Below are 20,273 nucleotides of genomic sequence, written 5' to 3' on the forward strand. Positions count from 1 at the left end.
CATTACTATCCCTTCCTTCACAAACTGGCCTCTCTCAGTGATTCTCGGTTGACTCACTGTTAGCACCACCTCCTCCCAGTCTTATCCATTCCAATCATACATTCAACATTCCAGATTATTGACCACAAGGGCATCAACCCCGCCCCCATCCTCTCTTTTAATTGATGGAGAAAAAGGCTGAGACAATATAGCTTATCCAAAAGGATTATTAAGTATGAGAATGGCACTTACAGATTGATAGAAATGCAGTCAAACTACATACTTATGCAACAATTCTTGCCGCTCTCTGAAGGAGCCCTCAAATAGGAAAATTCACTTCCTGCCATTCCTCTGCCCCTTCCCGCCTATTGGAAGATGCATGTTTCTTTTTGTCTTAATTATTAATTTAATACAATTAAAAATAGTTTTATTTTATTATTTAAGATAATTAAAATAATAATATAAATTTAAATGTTTAAGACAAAATATTAATTTTGTTTAAAATAAATATCTTAAACTATCCTCTATGTAGTAGGGGAAGACCACTAGTTATCATTCATGTTTCAATAGCTGTTCACTCCTTGTCCACCCAACCTTCCAATTATTAACTTTTAAAAACCAAAAAATAAATAACTAAAAGTTCATTAATAAATTTTAGATGTACCAATAGCCGCTCATTTTTCAGATTTTTTGGACCATAATTGGCCCATTTTTGCACTTTCATTGGTACCTATAGCACACTAGGGCATTTGTACCTAAATATTGGCGATTTTAAGTGCATGGTTATTGAGGCATCTTTAAGCATGTATTAGGCAACACTTTGAAAAGTGTACTTTTTTGCATAAGGATCCCACAATGTACATCGTTACTACCTAGAAACCAAAATAATAGCTATAAACCTACATGTATCATTTTGGTAGATAGAAAACAAATTTTATGCATTAATTTATCATGAAAGCCAATAGAAAGTCTCCATTTCACCATATTAGTCTACATGTTAATCCATACATGTTATCCTTTTGAATGACAATTCCATCCATATTATCATTTAAAATTGGTACATGGTTGCATACATCATGTGATAAACATGAGTTCCAAATCCATAATTTTCAAAATCTCTTCCATAAATCACACCATGAATACATTTTCTAGATCACATAATATTTTTAACTCTACATGCTAGACTATACTCTATGGTAGACACTAAACCAAATTACACTATTTGTCTTCACGTTTAGAATAATCTAATGTTGAATTCATATATATTTTTATGCACTAATGGTCTTTTTATGTGTACATTCACATGAGTTTGTTTGAAGTGGCTAGCATAGTTTTAGAAGCAAATGAAGATGAACTTTCACGATAGCACTACATGTTGTCACTCATGTTTGAGTGGGGCCACACCCTATCTTATCATCTCTACACTAAAACATCTTTTACTATTCATTGCTGACCAAACTACTTTTACAAGTGGAGTGACAACTTTATTTCCTCTTTTTGCTATAATTTTCACAGAATAAGGAAGTGGGAAAGCATGTACGAGTTTGTTAGAACAATGCTTGTATAACCACTCAATTTGAAGTTTGAAAATGACTAAGCACTTGAAGAAAATTAGGCGCTATCCCAAAAAAACTACTTTTCTACCATTTGTATATACTGATATCGCTAAAATGACATCAAAAAATCAAACTTGCCATATCATTTGAAGCAAAATGGCTATCCAGCGAATAAAATAATTCATTTGCTCTTTTATTAAAAGTGCAATTTATTCTTTATTATTGTCATTATGTCGATTGCATAGACATCGCCTCAGTTGAAGTAGCTAAGCAATTTTGTAGTTTCCAATCTCAACCTTTAAAAATATAGAATATGGTTATGTGTATATTTTTTATTTTATTAGAGAAAAGAAAATTGTTAAAAAGAACAATGTAATAAATTTTATATGTATTTAGCATTGACTATTATATGTGAGAGAGAAAATTAGGTGTTGTATGAGTGAAACATCTAGAAACAAATAATATTATATAGACATTTTAATAGATCAATTTTTCTTCACAATTACTACATTTAATTTTTAAATAAAAGGAAACAACTTTCAAAATTTTGTAACCTGTTTTATAATTCTAATCATTAATTGTGGAAGCTTAAAATAAGAACAAAATCCATACATTTAGAAAAGAGTACATTTTGTAGTACTACTCATTTGAAAAAGAAAAAATAGCACACACGACAATGCAAGTAAACAAACATAAATATGAGTGACAACCCAAATGTGGAATAATCCAAATAAAAGCTCAGAGCATCTTTTGTGAAATAGCTTCAAGGATTCACTATTCACAAAGGTCATAGATAAAATTATCCATGAAAGAAAAGCATATGTATCTCCACTTCATGTGGAAGCACAACACTGCAATCACAGTAGCAAATCCCACTCCGTAACTTAACCCCACTCCCACTGCCCACCATAGATCCATTACATCTGCATATACACTTTCAGTGGTTGTATTATTCAGTTCTTTGTAATTATGTTGTCTACCAAAACCAAGACTCTGTGTCCTGTTTTCAAGGGGAGGTCCATGAAGATTAGGATTTCCTAGAAAGGAAGAAATCTCAAAGGTTGAAAACTGCTTCCCTTGTGGTATTAACCCTGACAACATGTTGTTAGAAAGATTCAACACAGCAAGGAATGTGAGATTTAAAAGTTGAATAGGAATCTTTCCTGACAAATTATTTTCTGAAAGATCCAAAGATTCCAAGTAAGTCAAGGCTCCCAAGGATTCTGGAATTACCCCACTTAGATTATTTTTTGATATGTTGAGAGAAATTAATCCTCTCAAGAGCCCCAATTCTGAAGGAATATTTCCTGACAAGTTATTATGTGACAAATCTATGAACTTGTCTTGTCCAATTATTTTAGAGTATGGAGTTCTCCTTCCTTTTATCCAAACTGTTACTTCATCAGCAAAATTCATTCCATACTCTCTGTCCAAACTTAAACCCTCCACAACAAGTGAAAAATCTGCATAATATGAAGAATATTGTAAATGAAAACTTTGTGAATTATTGACCAAAGCACATAACTTGCTTACATCTGAAGGTATATTTCCTGATAATTGATTATCAGGTAAATCTAGAATTTGAAGATATTGCAACCTGAACAGCTGGGGCGGAATTCTACCATCAAATTTATTAGAAGCCAAGCTAAGAACTCTCAAATCTGTCAACTTTTCAATCCAAACAGGAATGCTACCTTCAAAATTGTTATTTCCTAGATCAAATATTTGGAGATCTGTGCAATTCGCAATAGATGGTGGAATAATACCTTGCAACCTGTTACCATTGAGATTTAATGTGCGAAGACTCTGCAGATTTCCTAACTCCTTCGGAATCTCCCCTTGCAAAACATTTTGAGCCAATTTTAAAATTTCCATTCCAGAACACCGCCCAATATTTGAAGGAATCATACCTGTCAACTTGTTCTTTGACAGGTCCAAAAGTGTATAATGATAATAATGTGAATTGTTACATATAGAACTTGGAATTTCTCCAGTCAAATTATTCCCTGACAATGATAGAGTGTCAAATATCCCAATTGTTGTAGGAATAGAGCCATTAAACCCATTATTTGACAGATCTAATGCATATGAAGCCAAATCAAGAGCAGGAAGAGAGCCATATAATCTATTCCCATGCAAGTCCACTGTTAAAAAACTGTGAGATATCTTGCGAGGTAGAGAACCTTCCAGTTGGTTATTTGAAAGATTGAGCAGAAGAAGATAAGGCAAATCCCACAGCCACGAAGGAAGATTTCCCACAATGTTGTTATCTGAAAGATCTAGCCCGTACAATTGATACTGCTGGGACAAAAATGCAGGGAAGTTGCCTTGTATATTGCAAGACTGCAATTCAAGAACATACAGGTGGGCAAACTGAGGAACCCAGCTTGGAGAGATGTCAATGGCAAACTGATTTTCTGAAAGGTCCAATTGTTCAAGGCGGGTTAGATTTTCAAATAGTTGAAGTGAAATGTTCCCTCTTAATCCGCTGGAATGAAGTGACAACGTCTCTAAACTTGACAACTTTGAAATGCAATCTGGAATTGTTCCTGACAGCTGGTTATGGCCTAGATAGAGCGAGCTCAATGTTGGAAGCTGACACAGAGACGGAGGAATCTGACCACTTAAGTGGTTGTCATTAAGGTGCAGATATCTAAGGGAGGTTAAGCTGCCAAAAGAGGATGGTATACTGCCCTCCAAATTGTTGTACCCCAGATCCATCCTCGTAAGTTTTGACAAATTTGCAATAGAAGTGGGGAACACTCCCGTTAAATTGCAACCAGGAAAGGACAGCACGACCAGTAAGGAAGAATGGCTTAGCATGAAAGAAAGGTTTCCTTTCAAGTCGGGGTTATAACCAAGCGCAAGATTGCTCATTCTTGAACGGGGCATGAAATTGGAAGGGATGAAACCATTTATACCACAGCCGCTAAGATCAAGTGAAACCAATGCGGACACATTCTCAAACCAAGAGGGTAGTTGAACCGGGAATGAATTCTCACCTATATCCAGATGTGATAAACGGGTAAGGTTTGAGAGATCTGGAATATTACCTGAGAGCCCACAGAAATACAGATGAATCTGGGTAAGATTGGGAAGACCGCTAAGGGCATCACCCCAGTGCTCAGATGCCATGCTCAGGTTCACATTACTCATATCCAAGAACTCCAAGCTTCTTAGATTTCTTACCCATACATCAAACTTACTACATTTCAAGAAGTCATTCCAGCTGAGATCTAAGTACTGTAGATGCTGCAGATTAGACAGCGATGTACGAACTTCACCAGTCAACTGATAACTACTTAAATCAAGGCGAATGACATGGGATGTGTAGTAATCACAGGCAACACCCTCCCAGTCGCAACAGTTGAATCCCCGCCAAGAGGATAACCGACCTGAAGACAAATTAAGCCCAGCCTTGAAATCCAGCAAGTAACTTCTTTCATCTTGTAAACACCCTGTTGAAAATGGGAATTGAGAATGAAGCATTATTACCCATATCAACAAAAAACCACAGCCCGCAGTCATCTTGAACGAAAGTGGATACATTGCGCAATTTACAATTCTTCCCCTAGTGAGATATAAATAAGTGAATAATTCATTAAATCTTTAAAGATGTTGGGTTTGATAAATTTTGTGTTTTCGCAACACATGACTTGATAAAAACGCGGCAACTTTTAAACTGACTTTGACTTGCAAACACTACAAAAGTGTGGATATCTTATTCCACGCCGACAGAAAATAATAGGAAAACCATATCGTCCCTTCACACGTCATTTTGACGAATTTTTCGCATATTTTAAAAGAGAAAGGTTTTTCTATATTTTTATGAATTAATTTGTTTACTCTAGCTGGTAGTTGCAAGTATAACTAAAGTAACTATAATAATTTAAAGGGTCGATTTGGAGTAACACATAGTTGATATTTTTGATGGGTTAGGGGTTGTAGAATTAGAATCACACGTACTGATATCTTTTATCAAATATGTAAAGATTGATGGAAAACATGTAGATACATCTTATTTAAACATAAATATAGGTGATTTAGATACTATTAAATCAAATAAATTGATTATCAGAATTTTACAATTATTTTTTGAAATCTTTATGAGTTTAAAGTTTTAAAATTTTACAATTATTTTTTGAAATCTTTATGAGTTTAAAGTTTTAAAATTTTACAATTATTTTTTGAATTCCACGCCGATAGAAAATAATAGGAAAACCATATCGTCACTTCACAGGTCACTTTGACGAATTTTTCGCATATTTTAAAAGAGAAAGGTTTTTCTATATTTTAATGAATTAATTTGTTTACTCTAGGTGGTCACATCATCACGTGGTTTACGCGAATAAGGCGTAGTGGGTAGTCACTTCATTTTAGAATAAATGAGAAGCGAGAAATTTGCAGGCAATCGTGTAACCCCATTATTTGCTTTCTTCCACAACTTTCACTTTCACATGCTTTCTTTAGTCCCACTTCTATCTTTTCACCGACGTTTGACTGGGGCCACACCCTATCTTTTCATTTTTGACAAGTGGAGTGATAACTGTCTTCTCTTTTTTATCTTGTAAATATGACGGAAAGAGGAATAAGGAAGGAAGTGGGAAAGCGCGTAAAGCTAATTCCGTATGATTTTGTTTTCTACGCGTTTGAAGGGAATCTACGTCAATTCCAACTCACGTTTCCGACGGTACGCAGATTCCACAAGATTTCTGATGGAGAAACCTTGTCGTGTATTCAGGGCTCTCTTGTAAGTTTCCATGGAGAAACCGCTATGTAAAGAAAGAATTCGGTGGAAATGAGAAGTCATTGGTCTTGTATAGAAGCCTTCCACGTTGTTTCCACGCCTCAGCTCTTCCACCCATTACCTATTCAATCTCACGATTTTATACTATTGACTGACTCTGTCTGTCACTTTCTGTGTCACATGGCCTGCTTCTCACTTGTCACCTGTCACTCACACACAGCTGTAAAGTTTGCAGTCAAGACTGGCCTTGTTTGTTCTTGTGTCTATCATCACGTGACATGTTTTGATACAAACGCGTTCATCTGATTTGTACGAGTCTTATCCATAGAAAGGTCAAAAAGTGGTCATTTCAAAGTGTTGCTCGATACTTGATCTCTATTGCGCCAATAACCCCCTGATACTTGATCTCTATTGCGCCAATAACCGCACACAACAAGACCAATACATATTTATAAAATATCTTATAACTATTATAATATTCACCTTTTTACAAATTAATATGTACCTAAATATATTAATTTAGGCATATGTTTAAAACATATTTTAAATATTATAAAGTTTAAAATGGGTGGTCAAAACATTTGTTGACCACCCATAACCGCCTTCCCGCATACATGTTATGGACCTACTTGGCACGAAATACCGTCAACTATGTTGCCCTAAAAGCTTTGGGAAATGAAGATTTTTGGGGGCATTTTCATTGTTTGCTCTGCAAACTTTATTCTCCGCCATTTCTCTTTCCACTTGACCATCTACAACACCAGTCCTTCTACTCTCCCTCTTGCAAGGTAACACTCGCGCTCTTCCTCCTTGCAGATTGGATGTCCAATGACGGTTTATGCTCTTTCGTACTTGGATTATGCTTTGTCTATTGATGATTTCTTTGTATGTGGTTTAGGGTTTCATTTCAATGCTCTCTTACAGTATAATATTTCTGAAATCCTCACAAAGAATGCCAAAAAATTTGATTATTTGTTACTTTTTTTTGAAACTCTTAATTTGTAATCATTTTATTTAATGGGTGTGCTGTTATTCTCTCCATTGTTTGTGATTCCATCATTTCTTTAAAAGGTGTTGACGATTTCATTTTAATCATCTCTCGAGTTGTTTATAATGCCACAATAATTACACAGAAAGCCAGAAAAATAGAGTATTATCGCTGTCTACGGTGTTGAGGGTTTCATTTTCATTGTTTGTATCATTGAATTTAATAGGTGTACTATTATTGTCTCCATTTGAGGGTTTATAGTCATATATATATATATATATATATATATATATATAGTTGCAAGCAACACAGTTAGTTGACATTAGAAAAAAAATCATATGAAATTTATATCTCAATTAGATCTAGATCAATAGATAGCAGAAAAACAACAACGAAGTTCTGAAAACATTACAAAATATGGCACTATGTCACTTTATAATCATATCACGGTTACATCTAAACTAAAACCACAATATTCAGAGTGCTAAAAAAATATAATTGATCATAGACTTGATCAATTATCCATATGGGTATTAAATGGAGGAGGTGTCACATATCCATGCCTAGAAGACTCTAGGCCAGCATAGGTGTTTTCTTGGTTTGGAGGGGCTTGTAAGCAACTTGTCATATAAGCAAGCAACGCCTAGTTTGCACCTGAATTAAGTTGCATGATGTCTGAGAATCTAGATGCAATCCCAACTTGCATATTACTAATAGTTGCAAAAGTTGGAGACAAGAGGTTCAACATATCGATCAAAACTGGGTGTTGGTGGGGTACAGGATCCGCGGTTGTGATCATATATTTTCTTTTCTCTGGTTGTTTATCTTTCTTTTTAGTTGCCTTCCTCTCCCTCTTAATCTTTGCTTGCTCATCTTTCTTTGACTTCTCTTATTTTTTAATCAACCTTTCTTGGGATTCCTGCAATCTTTTTGTTGCTTTTTCCACCGTCATAGCCTCCCTTTCTACCACATCTACTTCATGTTCTGCCTTTCTCTACTTAATTTGTTCTTTCATTCATTCTTGTAATTCCTCATTTCCTTTCCTTTCAACCTCTTTCTCATTTAGCATTTTAATGTAGTTATCAGATGTCAAGATCTATGACTGCCTACAAAGACATAGCACCCCTCTCCTACCTTCCCACGAAGATTGATTCATTCTCTGCACTAGCAGTCTCAAGAATCTGTTGATTTTCCTTAGCACTTGTTGCCCATCCTCTTGGGTGCATGGCACAGGTTTTTTTTCACTTATGCGAATTTCTTGTTCACAATCAACACCATCTTGCTGCTCCTAATTGGTTGCATTAGTGAAGTAATGGATCACCTCTACTGGATCAATTTTTGGGGGAGTTTGCATGAAAAGGGTTACATCATCAGACATGCAATTTGTTTGCACTCCAATATTTGTGGCTTCTTCTTGAAGCCACTTTGGTATTTGTAAAGTGGAAAATTGAACCCTAGTGATTCTCGACCTAGGAGAGAGAAAGGAAATCACTAGGATGATTTTCACTTGGGAGATACTTTACATTCAAAAGAGGGGTTGAATTCACTAGATCCAAACCCTAGAGTGAATAAGGATCTAAATACTAAGTGAATTGCAAGGGTTGGAATGTAATTTGTCCTCTTTTGTAAGTAGAAGAGTTGACTTGTTGACTATGCAAAAAATGAAGATAAAATGGATGAAATAAGGAGCTATCGTTTCTGGATCGCGTTGTAACTTTGGATCTGAGATATTTCGAATGATACAGATCTACCCTACAAATTTGGAGAAAAGTCAACGGGACTGGGTTGAAGTTGCACCCGGTCCTCCAAAAAATCTGTGCGTCGAAAAGAGTTTTTTCGTCTCTAAAAAATGAACCTTAAATCTGCAATTACAGTTGCGCACCTGCAACCTACACACAAAAAAGAAGGGACGAAGGGTTGCGGATAGGATTTTGCCTTAGTCAAACCCCAGTTGAGGACTCAACCTTGAAAGAAAGTAATTGCAAATGCTTAAATGTAAATAATGGAAATGTATACCTTGTAGATCTGCAATTTGTTGATGATGGTTGCTTTGTTTCTTGAATGTAAGCACAAGTGTTGCATGAAATGGCATGTAACATGACAGAACCGTAACACACACACATGCTTGCAAATGAATGTTGTAATGTTACTTCAATGGATGAATGAAGAAGACACATGAAGAAGAAGATTTGATGGATTCTTGAAGACTTGGACACTTGAATGCTTGATGACGATAATGGAGACCTTCCACATGTTAACCCAATTTTTCCTTATCTTCGCTTATTCTTGTATATATTATCTTGCCAAATGAGGGAATTAAGTCCCCTTTTATACATGCCTAGGAGAATTAATTTTAGTCTCATTGAAGGACGACATAAGGGAAATTTAAATCTTGGAGAGAAAATTAGGGTCAAGGGTCAGATGGACCCATTTTAGGGCCACCCAAAGAGGGAGGACAGGGGTGCCACGCCCCTATCTTTCCCTATTTTGGGTCTTGGATAGGGTCACAAGGTGATACAAGAGACAAAACAAAAGGAGATTTGGAATGATGATGCAGAGAGGGGTCTCAATTGAGTAGGGAAATGCAATCGCTAAGGTGAGGACCTAAAACATGATCAAAATTACAAGGGTCGCAATTTTACGATGCCACATTTAGCCCCCACTTTAGCAGGAGTATGACTTACGCCAATACTATCAGTAAAGTAGAAGAAAGAGAAAGATGAAGATGAGAAATACAGAGAAATACCACAGGACTAACAATTGGTATCAGAGGACAATCCCTTTGAAGTGAAGCTTAACAGCTTGAGGATAAAATTCATGGAAGAGTACCGGTATCAGAAGCGGATTGATGAAGCCAATGAGATTATTTCTTAGTTGAAAGAGAGACAGTAAGTATACCGGCAAGCAGTAGACCGACAAGTAGCTGTAGACAGTAAGTATATCAGCATGCAGTAGACCGACAAACAGTAAGGTATTTGGGTAGCGGTGAGTAGATCGGTAAGGAAGACATCCAGCAGCTAAGAAAAGACTAAACTGGTACGCAGGAACAAATCAGCTAGATAAGATGGTGATCGGTTCATTGGAAAAAGTTGGTAACCGACAGACTAGTAATGTTTAGTTACAACCAGTTCAATCTGAAGTCTTCTCTCAGTCAACCAACAGACAAATCGACATGTTTGACAGTATTGATAGAGATTCCTGCATGATTTTAGAAGCGCATTTTAAGGCTTGACAACTGAATTTTGAAATGTATGTTTTTGAGGGAAAAGTTGGCCAAAGACTTAAGGGTCTAAAAATTCACATAGATCTCATTCTCGAGATGGTTGTTGTCAAGGTGAATAAAGTTAATGTGAGAAATGACACAAGGGGGATTTTTAGTGTGTGCAAAGGCGAGTGACAGAATATCGGTAGAGTGTGATTTCACAGAGCAGTGACTTAGGTGATAGAGGATCGGCAGTGCAGGATTCAAGTATTAGCAAACTGGCAGAAGGCAGAGTTGTGAAGGACAGGCATAACCAATGAAGACCCAAACTGATGCCTAATTGTGATCTGATCTGGATAATGCGTAGCTTCATGTATCTGATCATTTATCTGTTGTTTTGAAATGACTACAATATAAATCCCTTAACTGGGTGGACTTTAACAAGTCCCATTGTGTAAATCCCTTAATCAGGTAACATCTTAACTGATGGTCTAAGTCCTTTAATCAAGCTACCTTTAATAGGGTAAAGGCACTAATCGGTCTTGATTAAAATCCCTTAACTGAGTGGCACCTAACCAGTGTCTTTGTAATCTCCTAACAAGTATGGCTCTTCACTGGGTGTACTCCAGAAGAGTACACATTTTGTGAGTTCTTACTCACACCATGGTTTTCTCCCTATTCGGTTTCCACGAGATAAATCCGTGTATCTTTTCAGGTATGCTTAATCTTCTGCAGTAAATGTTTACATTGGTGAATGGTTAATTAGTTCATATTTAAAGCTAAAGTATCAATTAATAAAAACCGGTAATGTACTGATTCACCCCTCCCCTCTCAGTACCAGTTGGGGCTAACAGTTAGGTACCAAGATAATGAATCTACATTTACTAGTGGGTTCATTCAAATGGTTGGTCGTTGAACCAATTTTATAGCCTACAAGTGCCTCAAGATAGTTCTTGGACAATTAAATATTGAATGTATAAATTGTAAATGAAGGGATATGCTTGGTAATAATGTAAGAAGGGCTTTGTACTAGATATCTTTTGTAAATTTTTATCTCCAAGACTATTTACCAAAATTTAGGAAAATATAATAATCAAAATTATGTATTTCCTCTAGTCATAATTTTTTTGTAATTCTAATATATATGTCTAACAACATCTAATGCATTATAAAGCTTTTGTAAAGGCCATTTTTTGGTTCCATATGGGTCCTTTATAGTTTTGGGTTATGGATTGTTAAGTCCCTCTATTCCATGTAATATAAATATATAATTGTATATTAAAAAAATCTGGTTCTATTGATACTTTACAAACTTTACCTCCCTCCGTTTTGATTTTTATGCCTTAGTTTCCCAATTAAATTGAAACTAAAAGGACCAATATACAGTAAAATTTATTATGTATCATAAATTCATATACACTAAAATTTATACCATGTAATGATTGTAGGTCTTATGAGGAGCACAATAGTTTTAACTCCTTAATTTATTTATAGATCATGATTCTATTAATACTATCATTTAGAAGGGTTTAATTCTCCTATATATCATTGGAGATTTATTAGTTCCAAATTTATGAACATATAATCTATCACAATCATTTCTACAACTCATATCATGTATACCTATGATGCAGCCAAGGTTAGAGAGTTCAGAATGGACTGTCAAACCTTGCAGCCAAACAAATAATGAAACACAACACACAATTGAATGTAGTATGAAATAGTAACATTTACTGATGTAAATGGCATGATAACATGCTCGTAGGCCTTCACATGTTCCTGGCATTCACCCCAGTGGCCCCATATGCAATCTCATAGGCTACCATAGGCTTATTGCAATGAAAATAATAAAAATAGAAGATTTTTCGATCACCCTTCCCCTATCTACTATTCCCTAACTATGTTGCTCCTTTCCCATGCCTCATGATGTGTTTAAATACTAATTCCAATCACTGGGAATGATCTGTGTCGCTCTCCTTGGTGTAGCATGTGGATAGGTCACGTTAGTTGCTTATAATAGGTTTGGACCTATTTATGTGTCACCGGGCTCTGTGTTGGTCATGCAACATGCTCCATAATCTCCGTGATGCTCGAAAAAATCTTGCACACTATAGGATTTGGGTTTGGTCTGGGTTCTTTAATAATGCTTACGTCAAACCCTTGGGGTTATTTGATAGGTCTTGGTCATAATGTCAAATGTTTAATTCAATAGATCATCTGTCATGACAATTTGATCCACTATAGATGTGTCTTGGCCACATGCATTTGAATCATCTTCATGATAATAAACATGACAAGACCCACAATTTAATCTCATTAATGCACAAAGGAATATGTACCATTACCAAGAGAGGGCCCTGTCAATGACGAATGAGCTAGCATGAACCTATATTTTTAAGAATTGTTAGTCTACACATAAAATGCATGGATGAACATAAGTGGTGTTGCAAAAATACATCCCTTCCAATTATATCAAGTGTACTCACTATGTGCATGCAAAAACCGTGTTGCCCAAAAAAAATGTTCATCAATAGACCTGCATTTTGAACACATCCTTAATATACACGTAACAAACTTGAACATTAAGGTTTAATGATCATTGTTTGAAATGAAATGCATGATAAAAAAATAAGGCACCATTAAAGACCTACTACTCAAGTGTGCCTGAAGGGTCATCTCTTTGTTTAAGAGTATCTAGTATTGCTTCATGATCAGTAGTAGTCACTGTCCATAGCTCTTTGGTCTTTGGTTTTGCTTGATGCTTCAACAACTTGACATTTGTAGCTATAATAAGGTGTGAATAAATTATAATGGTTTTGTGTCTCTCATATTCTTCAAATGTAGGTATGCCATTCTTTCTAATCATGTATGTTCGCAACCAAGTTCCCACAACAACAACTGAACTTGTAGGATATGTGAACCCATCATCATCTGTCACTGGTTGTGTTAGCTTTTGTTTTCCCTGTACACATCGTGCGAACCAATATTCTGATCTCTCTTCATTCCCTTGCGGTGCAACAACTACAAAAACATGTCCTGGCTGTACAAGATCTGATAGATGATCATGCTCAAGTGAACTTTCCATGTCATCGTTTGACAAGGATATTGTTTGAGATAAAGGAGTTAGATAGTGGGGAACCCACCTATCAACCCACTCACTTGACTTGCACTGATCCCAATCACACCGAAGATAACTCTAACAAAAACAGGCCAATGCTCATGTCCAAATGGTCCATGTACTTGCTTCTGAGCTAAGAAATGAATGCATCTTTGAAGAATCTTTAATTGTTTGACAATCTAATCTATCTCCCACTATTCCCTCCTCAACCAACCAAAAGAATCTGCTCACTGCTGAATCAAGAGTACCTCCATGTGACAATGCTGAACTACACCAATCAACAATAGAACGTGCATCAGAGAAATTTGCACTTGAAATCCTCAATTGCTCCTTAACTAGAGCTCTCTTCAAACATGCACCTACTCCATCATGCTCTCCCTTCCCATGCCCTGCCTCAAAAAAACACCAAATAAGAGGTATACGCCTCTCCACATGCATTCTACTCAACCAATAAAACATACAGGTATTCTTGAATTGACCCGTACAGTTATCTGACCATATTATATGTCGGTTAATTGCAATATCTTTCTCATGCAAGAACTCAAAAGAAATCTCGAAAGAATGTTGCACATACTCGGAGGAGTGTGATCTATCATCACTCATATAAAAATGATACTCCCTAATTATCTTCCTATCCTCTTCTGTACTATCAGGAGCATGTCTATATGTAATGTGAACAAAAATAGCAATCTGGACTGAATTGTAGTACTGAGACTGTACCTCATTTTGTGGTTGCAATGTATAGTTCTCTGCAAAATAAACCACCGATACAATAGTGCCAATCGGGAAAGAGTTCTTACACATCTTCAACTTTTGATCCAACCACTGAGACCTATGGGTGTGCCTTGCATACTTGTAGAAAAGATTTTCCTTAAAATCCAAAATAAAATCAGCAATACTCACTTCTCTTGAGACTAATTTGCATCTAGAACATTCACCTCCACTCTTGAAAGTATATTTCACGGTCTCGTATCTTTTTTTCTCAACATAATTATTTCCAAACTCGTATTCGCTGCCCTCATGAAAACATGAAACAAACTTTGACAACCCACCGCATTTTGAGCACTTCTCATTCAAACAATCATTTCTATAGAAATAGCAGCCATCATCTCTAGGGCATAAAAATAGATCTTGCAAGTCTCTTGATGATGTCGGAAATAGCATTGCACCACACTCTTGCAACATCTCATTAGTATGCATCGTAGAACGAATATGACATAAAAGTTCATGGTACATTGAAAACTCCACATGGTACTTGCAACAACAGGTATTGTGAATCTTAAGAGGAACACAATAAAATGGTTTCAAAGATTCAAAGGCCCTTTGTGATATTTGCAAAGTTGGATGTAATTCACAAAAAAATTTGTACAACATTGTTTGGCTTGATTCCAAGAAATGTTTGGAATGCAGTGTGCAGTCTCGGTTGCTGATTCTTAATTTCAAAACGTCCTTTACATTGGGTGACACTCTAGAATCAGAGTGCCAAAATTGTTGAATCTCTTCCTTCACATTGTCAGTAAACTTTCTATCAACACGTGGAAGCCTCCCACCAAATGCCCATGTATCTTGTTGAAGTGGATCGTCAAGTCTTTGTCTTCATGCAAGTGCTCTATCCAAAGTTTTACAGTTTATGTTAAAATCAACACAAGTTTGTCTCATTTGACGAGCCTTCCTCAATTGATGGCTTACTAAGGAGGTTGTAATCACTCTTCAAGCAGCTCTCTTATCTCTTTCTTTGTTATTCTTTCCAATATAATTGAGAGCATCAAATAGATTTTTTGCAATAATAGAATTTCTCTCCATCTTCTTGTTCATACGAATCTTCAATTTGTTTAGCAATGGTCTCATCTTTATCATCTTTAGCAATTGAACAAAGAGTTGGCATTGCTCGATCAATGTCTTATTGCTAAAATTTTGGTTGAAAAGTTTTGTAGCCCACAACCAAACGGTTCTTGTTGACCTCTTGCCTTTAAGATTCGCAATAATGTTCTCATCGATTTCAAATAACCATTTTGGGGTTCTTGAAGGTCTTGGATTTGGAATTTTTCTTTCATCCATGAGAGGGTCTTCATTTCTAAAGTAATTAGGTGTTACATATGGTTCACTTGGTGAGGCAATTCCACCTTCAATGTTAAAGTTTTCCACATTTTCACCTCCTATGTCAAAATTTTCCACATGTCGAGCATTTTCATTATCACTTTCAACATTTTCAAAATTTTCAATATTTTCACTTTCAAAATCTACATTTTCATTTTTAATAACTTGTGGCACATTTTCAATTTCAATTTCCTCTTCAGTTGAAGTAACATTAGCAATATTTAACATACCATGTCTTCTCCTCCTATGACATTCTCTATCTCTTTCTCTATACACTTCAACTTGGTCATTTGAATGTTTTCTTTTGCATTTAGACTTCCGACGACTACTACTCCCCATTTCCCTCCACACATATGCTCCTTCATGATTGACAATGTAAGTTTTCACTTTAAGAATCTCCCAAAAGCACAAATTTGTCTCTAGTTGTCTGAAACCCCGTGATCCTCGATAGAAAACATAGGACCCAGACTGTCGGTCGTTGGAATCTACAGAATGGCCCACAAACCCTTTTTTTCTTGGCTTTTAGTACTAAAATCGGATATCTGATAAAATCTGATATCCGATTTTATTGGATATCCGATTTTATCGGATATCCGATTTTAGTAAAAAAATATGTGATCCCCTAAAAAAATTCCCGTTGCCGCCATTTATGAAGTAAACTGCCACATGGCAGAAATCCAATATTCAATTAAATCAGATATTGGATTTTATTGGTCATATTTTAGAGAGAGAGGGATAGAAGGAGAGGGAGAGAGAGAGAGAGAGAGAGAGAGAGAGAGAGAGAGAGAGAGAGAGAGAGGGAGAAAGAGAGAGAGAGAGAGAGGAGAGAGAGAGAGAGAGAGAGAGAGAGAGAGAGAGAGAGAGAAGGAGAGGGGGAGAGAGAGAGAGGGAGAGAGGGAGAGAGAGAGAGGAGAGGAGAGAGAGAGAGAGAGAGAGAGAGAGGAGGATAAGGGGTCATATTGTGTCTTACAGGGTTGTAGGACACAATATGACCCCTAACGACATGATTTGGTGTCTTAAGGGGTCCTATGGAGTCACGAGACACCATATGACCCCTAATGACATGATTTGGTGTCTTAAGGGGTCCTATGGTGTCACAAGACACCATATGACCCCTAACGACACCATAGGACCCCTTAAGACACCAAATCATGTGTTGTTTGAACCAATGATGACGGTCACTACTTAAATGAAGGCGAATGACATGGGATGTGTGGTAATCACACGCAACACCCTCCCACTCGCAACAGTTGAATCCCCGCCAAGAGGAAAACCGACCTGAAGACAAATTAAGCCCAGCCTTGAAATCTAGTAGGTAACTTCTTTCATCTTGTAAACACCCTGTTGAAAATGGGAATTGAGAATGGAGCATTATTACCCATATCAACAAAAAACCACAACCCGCAGTCATCTTGAATGAAAGTGGATACATTGCGCAATTTACAATTCTTCCCCTAGTGAGATATAAATAACTGAATAATTCATTGAATCTTTAAAGATGTTGGGTTTGATAAATTTTGTGTTTTTGCAACACAGAACTTGATAAAAATGCGGCAACTTTTAAACTGACTTTGACTTGCAAACACTACAAAAGTCTGGATATCTTATTCCATGCCGACAGAAAATAATAGGAAAACCATATCGTCCCTTCACACGTCATTTTGACGAATTTTTCGCATATTTTAAAAGAGAAAGGTTTTTCTATATTTTTATGAATTAATTTGTTTACTCTAGCTGGTAGTTGCAAGTATAACTAAAGTAACTATAATAATTTAAAGGGTCGATTTGGAGTAACACATAGTTGATATTTTTGATGGGTTAGGGGTTGTAGAATTAGAATCACACGTACTGATATCTTTTATCAAATATGTAAAGATTGATGGAAAACATGTAGATACATCTTATTTAAACATAAATATAGGTGATTTAGGTACTATTAAATCAAATAAATTGATTATCAGAATTTTACAATTATTTTTTGAAATCTTTATGAGTTTAAAGTTTTAAAATTTTGATTATAATATCACATCAAGGAAATCTGAAGATAAAATAAATTACATTTATAATTTTAGATGTCAAGAAAGTAAACCATAGTCTCTCTTTACTAGCATATACACATAGTTCCTTTTAAGAACGACAAATATTGCCCTCAATAGACCATGTTATTCTTTGCAATACTTAATACAAAGTGTTATGAGATTGATTGAATCATGGCTAGCCCCATGTCCCCATGTGGCTGCTTATGAACATTTTCTGCTTAAATTTAAGCAGCTAAAGTGTTGCCATGCAAAATTTTAATTAACGAAAAATGATAAATTGGAATCTTCCCCTATTTTGGTAGACTAGCAACTGCTTAAAAATTGAAAATAAGCTTTGAAAAGAAAAGGGGGGCTAGAAATAAGTAATGGCTGCTTATTTAAAAAAATTTAAAAAACTGACATGTGGCTTTGCCATATTTATTTCCTCTCCTTTTTTTTTTGCCTACAATTTTGCCTACAAATTTTATTTGCAAGAATATTACTAATAATTTCATTTAAAAAAATTATTTAAAAGAATTGCATAAAAATAAGCAGCAACTTTACTTTCCATGAGGCAAATGCCGCTGCTGCTAGCCGAAATAAACTAATCAGCAGCATGGGTACATGCCCTAAATCATCAAACATAAGAATCTTTGATCATATAACATGCTTGCACTTGCACATTAACATTGATTCCAAGTTCATGATTTACTTATACATCATGATCTCTTCCATAAGATACATTTTCTAAATCCTATAGTATTTGTAACTCTACATCGTAGGCTATAAACTATGGTAGACACTAAGCCACTAACCTTTATAATAATCTAATGTTGAATTTAACTATGGTAGACACTATGCCATTCATTCTGACGAGTGTGGGACAGACGGCAATAATGAAAGAAAATTTGACATTGACATTGACATTGATTCTGACGAGTGTGCCGATTTTGACACTGACTGAGAATCTCAAAACATTAATCTGCTTTCAAGTGATGGTGACCTGATATAAAATGAAAGGAAAGATGAGAAGACTTGGTTAAATCTCAAACGATTCCACAATTTTTTGGAAAATACATCTCACATCATCACGTGGTTTACGCGAATAAGGCATAGTGGGTAGTCACTTCATTTTAGAATAAATGAGAAGCGAGAAATTTGACAGACGACAATAATGAAAGAAAATAGGAATGCCATAGCAAATTTGACATTGACTTTGACATTGACTTTGACATTGACATTGACATTGAACGAGACTCTTTGGCTTGTCCAATACGTTCACCTTTATATAAAGTCACAGAAAATAGGAATGCCATAGAAAATTTGATTTTGACACTGACTGAGAATCTCAGAACATTAATCTACTTTCAAGTGATGGTCACATCATCACGTGGTTTACGCGAATAAGGCGTAGTGGGTAGTCAGTTCATTTTAGAATAAATGAGAAGCGAGAAATTTGCAGGCAATCGTGTAACCCCATTATTTGCTTTCTTCCACAACTTTCACTTTCACATGCTTTCTTTGGTCTTGTTATCTCATCACTGCTTCCCACTCCCGCTTCTATCTTTTCACCGACATTTGATTGGGGCCACACCCTATCTTTTCATTTTTGACGAGTGGAGTCTTCTCTTTTTTATCTTGTAAATATGACGGAAAGAGGAATAAGGAAGGAAGTGGGAAAGCGCGTAAAGTTAATTCCGTATGATTTTGGTAGAACAGTGTTGTTTTCTACGTCAATTCCAACTCATTTTTCCGATGGTACGCAGATTCCACAAGATTTCTGATGGAGAAACCTTGTCGTGTATTCAGGGCTCTCTTGTAAGTTTCCATGGAGAAACTGTTGTGTAAAGAAAGAATTCGGTGGAAATGAGAAGTCATTGGTCTTGTACAGAAGCCTTCCACGTTGTTTCCACGCCTCAGCGCTTCCACCCATTACCTATTCGATCTCACAATTTTACATTATTGATCGACTCTGTCTGTCACTTTCTGTGTCACATGAGCTGCTTCTCACTTGTCACCTGTCACTCACATACAACCCTAAAGTTCGCAGTCAAGACTGGCCTTGTTTGCTATTGTGTCTATCATCACGTGACATGTTTTGATACAAATGCGTTCATCTGATTTGTACGAGTCGTTATGCATAAAAAAGTCAAAAAGTGGTCATTTCAAAGTGTTGCCCGATACTTGATCTCTATTGCGCCAATAACCGCCCGATACTTGATCTCTATTGTGCCAATAACCGCACACAACAAGACCAATACGTATTTATAAAATATCTTATAACTATTATAATATTCACCTTTTTACAAATTAATATGTACCTAAATATATTAATTTAAGCATATGTTTAAAACATATTTTAAATATTATAAAGTTTAAAATGGGTGGTCAAAACATTTGTTGACCACCCATAACCGCCTTCGGGCGTACATGTTATGGGCCTACTTGGCACGAAATACCATCAACTATGTTGCCCTAAAAACTTTGGGAAATGAAGATTTTTGGGGGCATTTTCATTGTTTACTCTGCAAACCTTATTCTCCGCCATTTCTCTTTCCACTTGACCGT

The 20,273-nt window shown here is 36.0% G+C and overlaps 1 protein-coding gene across 1 annotated transcript; it reads right to left on the reverse strand.

Annotated features, from left to right (window-relative positions):
• Positions 1 to 2,309: 2,309 nt before the first annotated feature.
• On the reverse strand, positions 2,310 to 5,084 carry LOC131857820 (receptor-like protein EIX2). Its single transcript, XM_059210554.1, has one exon. The coding sequence runs from the start codon at positions 5,082 to 5,084 to the stop codon at positions 2,310 to 2,312; it is 2,775 nt and encodes a 924-aa protein (XP_059066537.1).
• Between the last annotated feature and the right edge of the window lie 15,189 nt (positions 5,085 to 20,273).

Source organism: Cryptomeria japonica, chromosome 8, assembly GCF_030272615.1.
Source record: "Cryptomeria japonica chromosome 8, Sugi_1.0, whole genome shotgun sequence".
Lineage (NCBI taxonomy): Eukaryota > Viridiplantae > Streptophyta > Pinopsida > Cupressales > Cupressaceae > Cryptomeria > Cryptomeria japonica.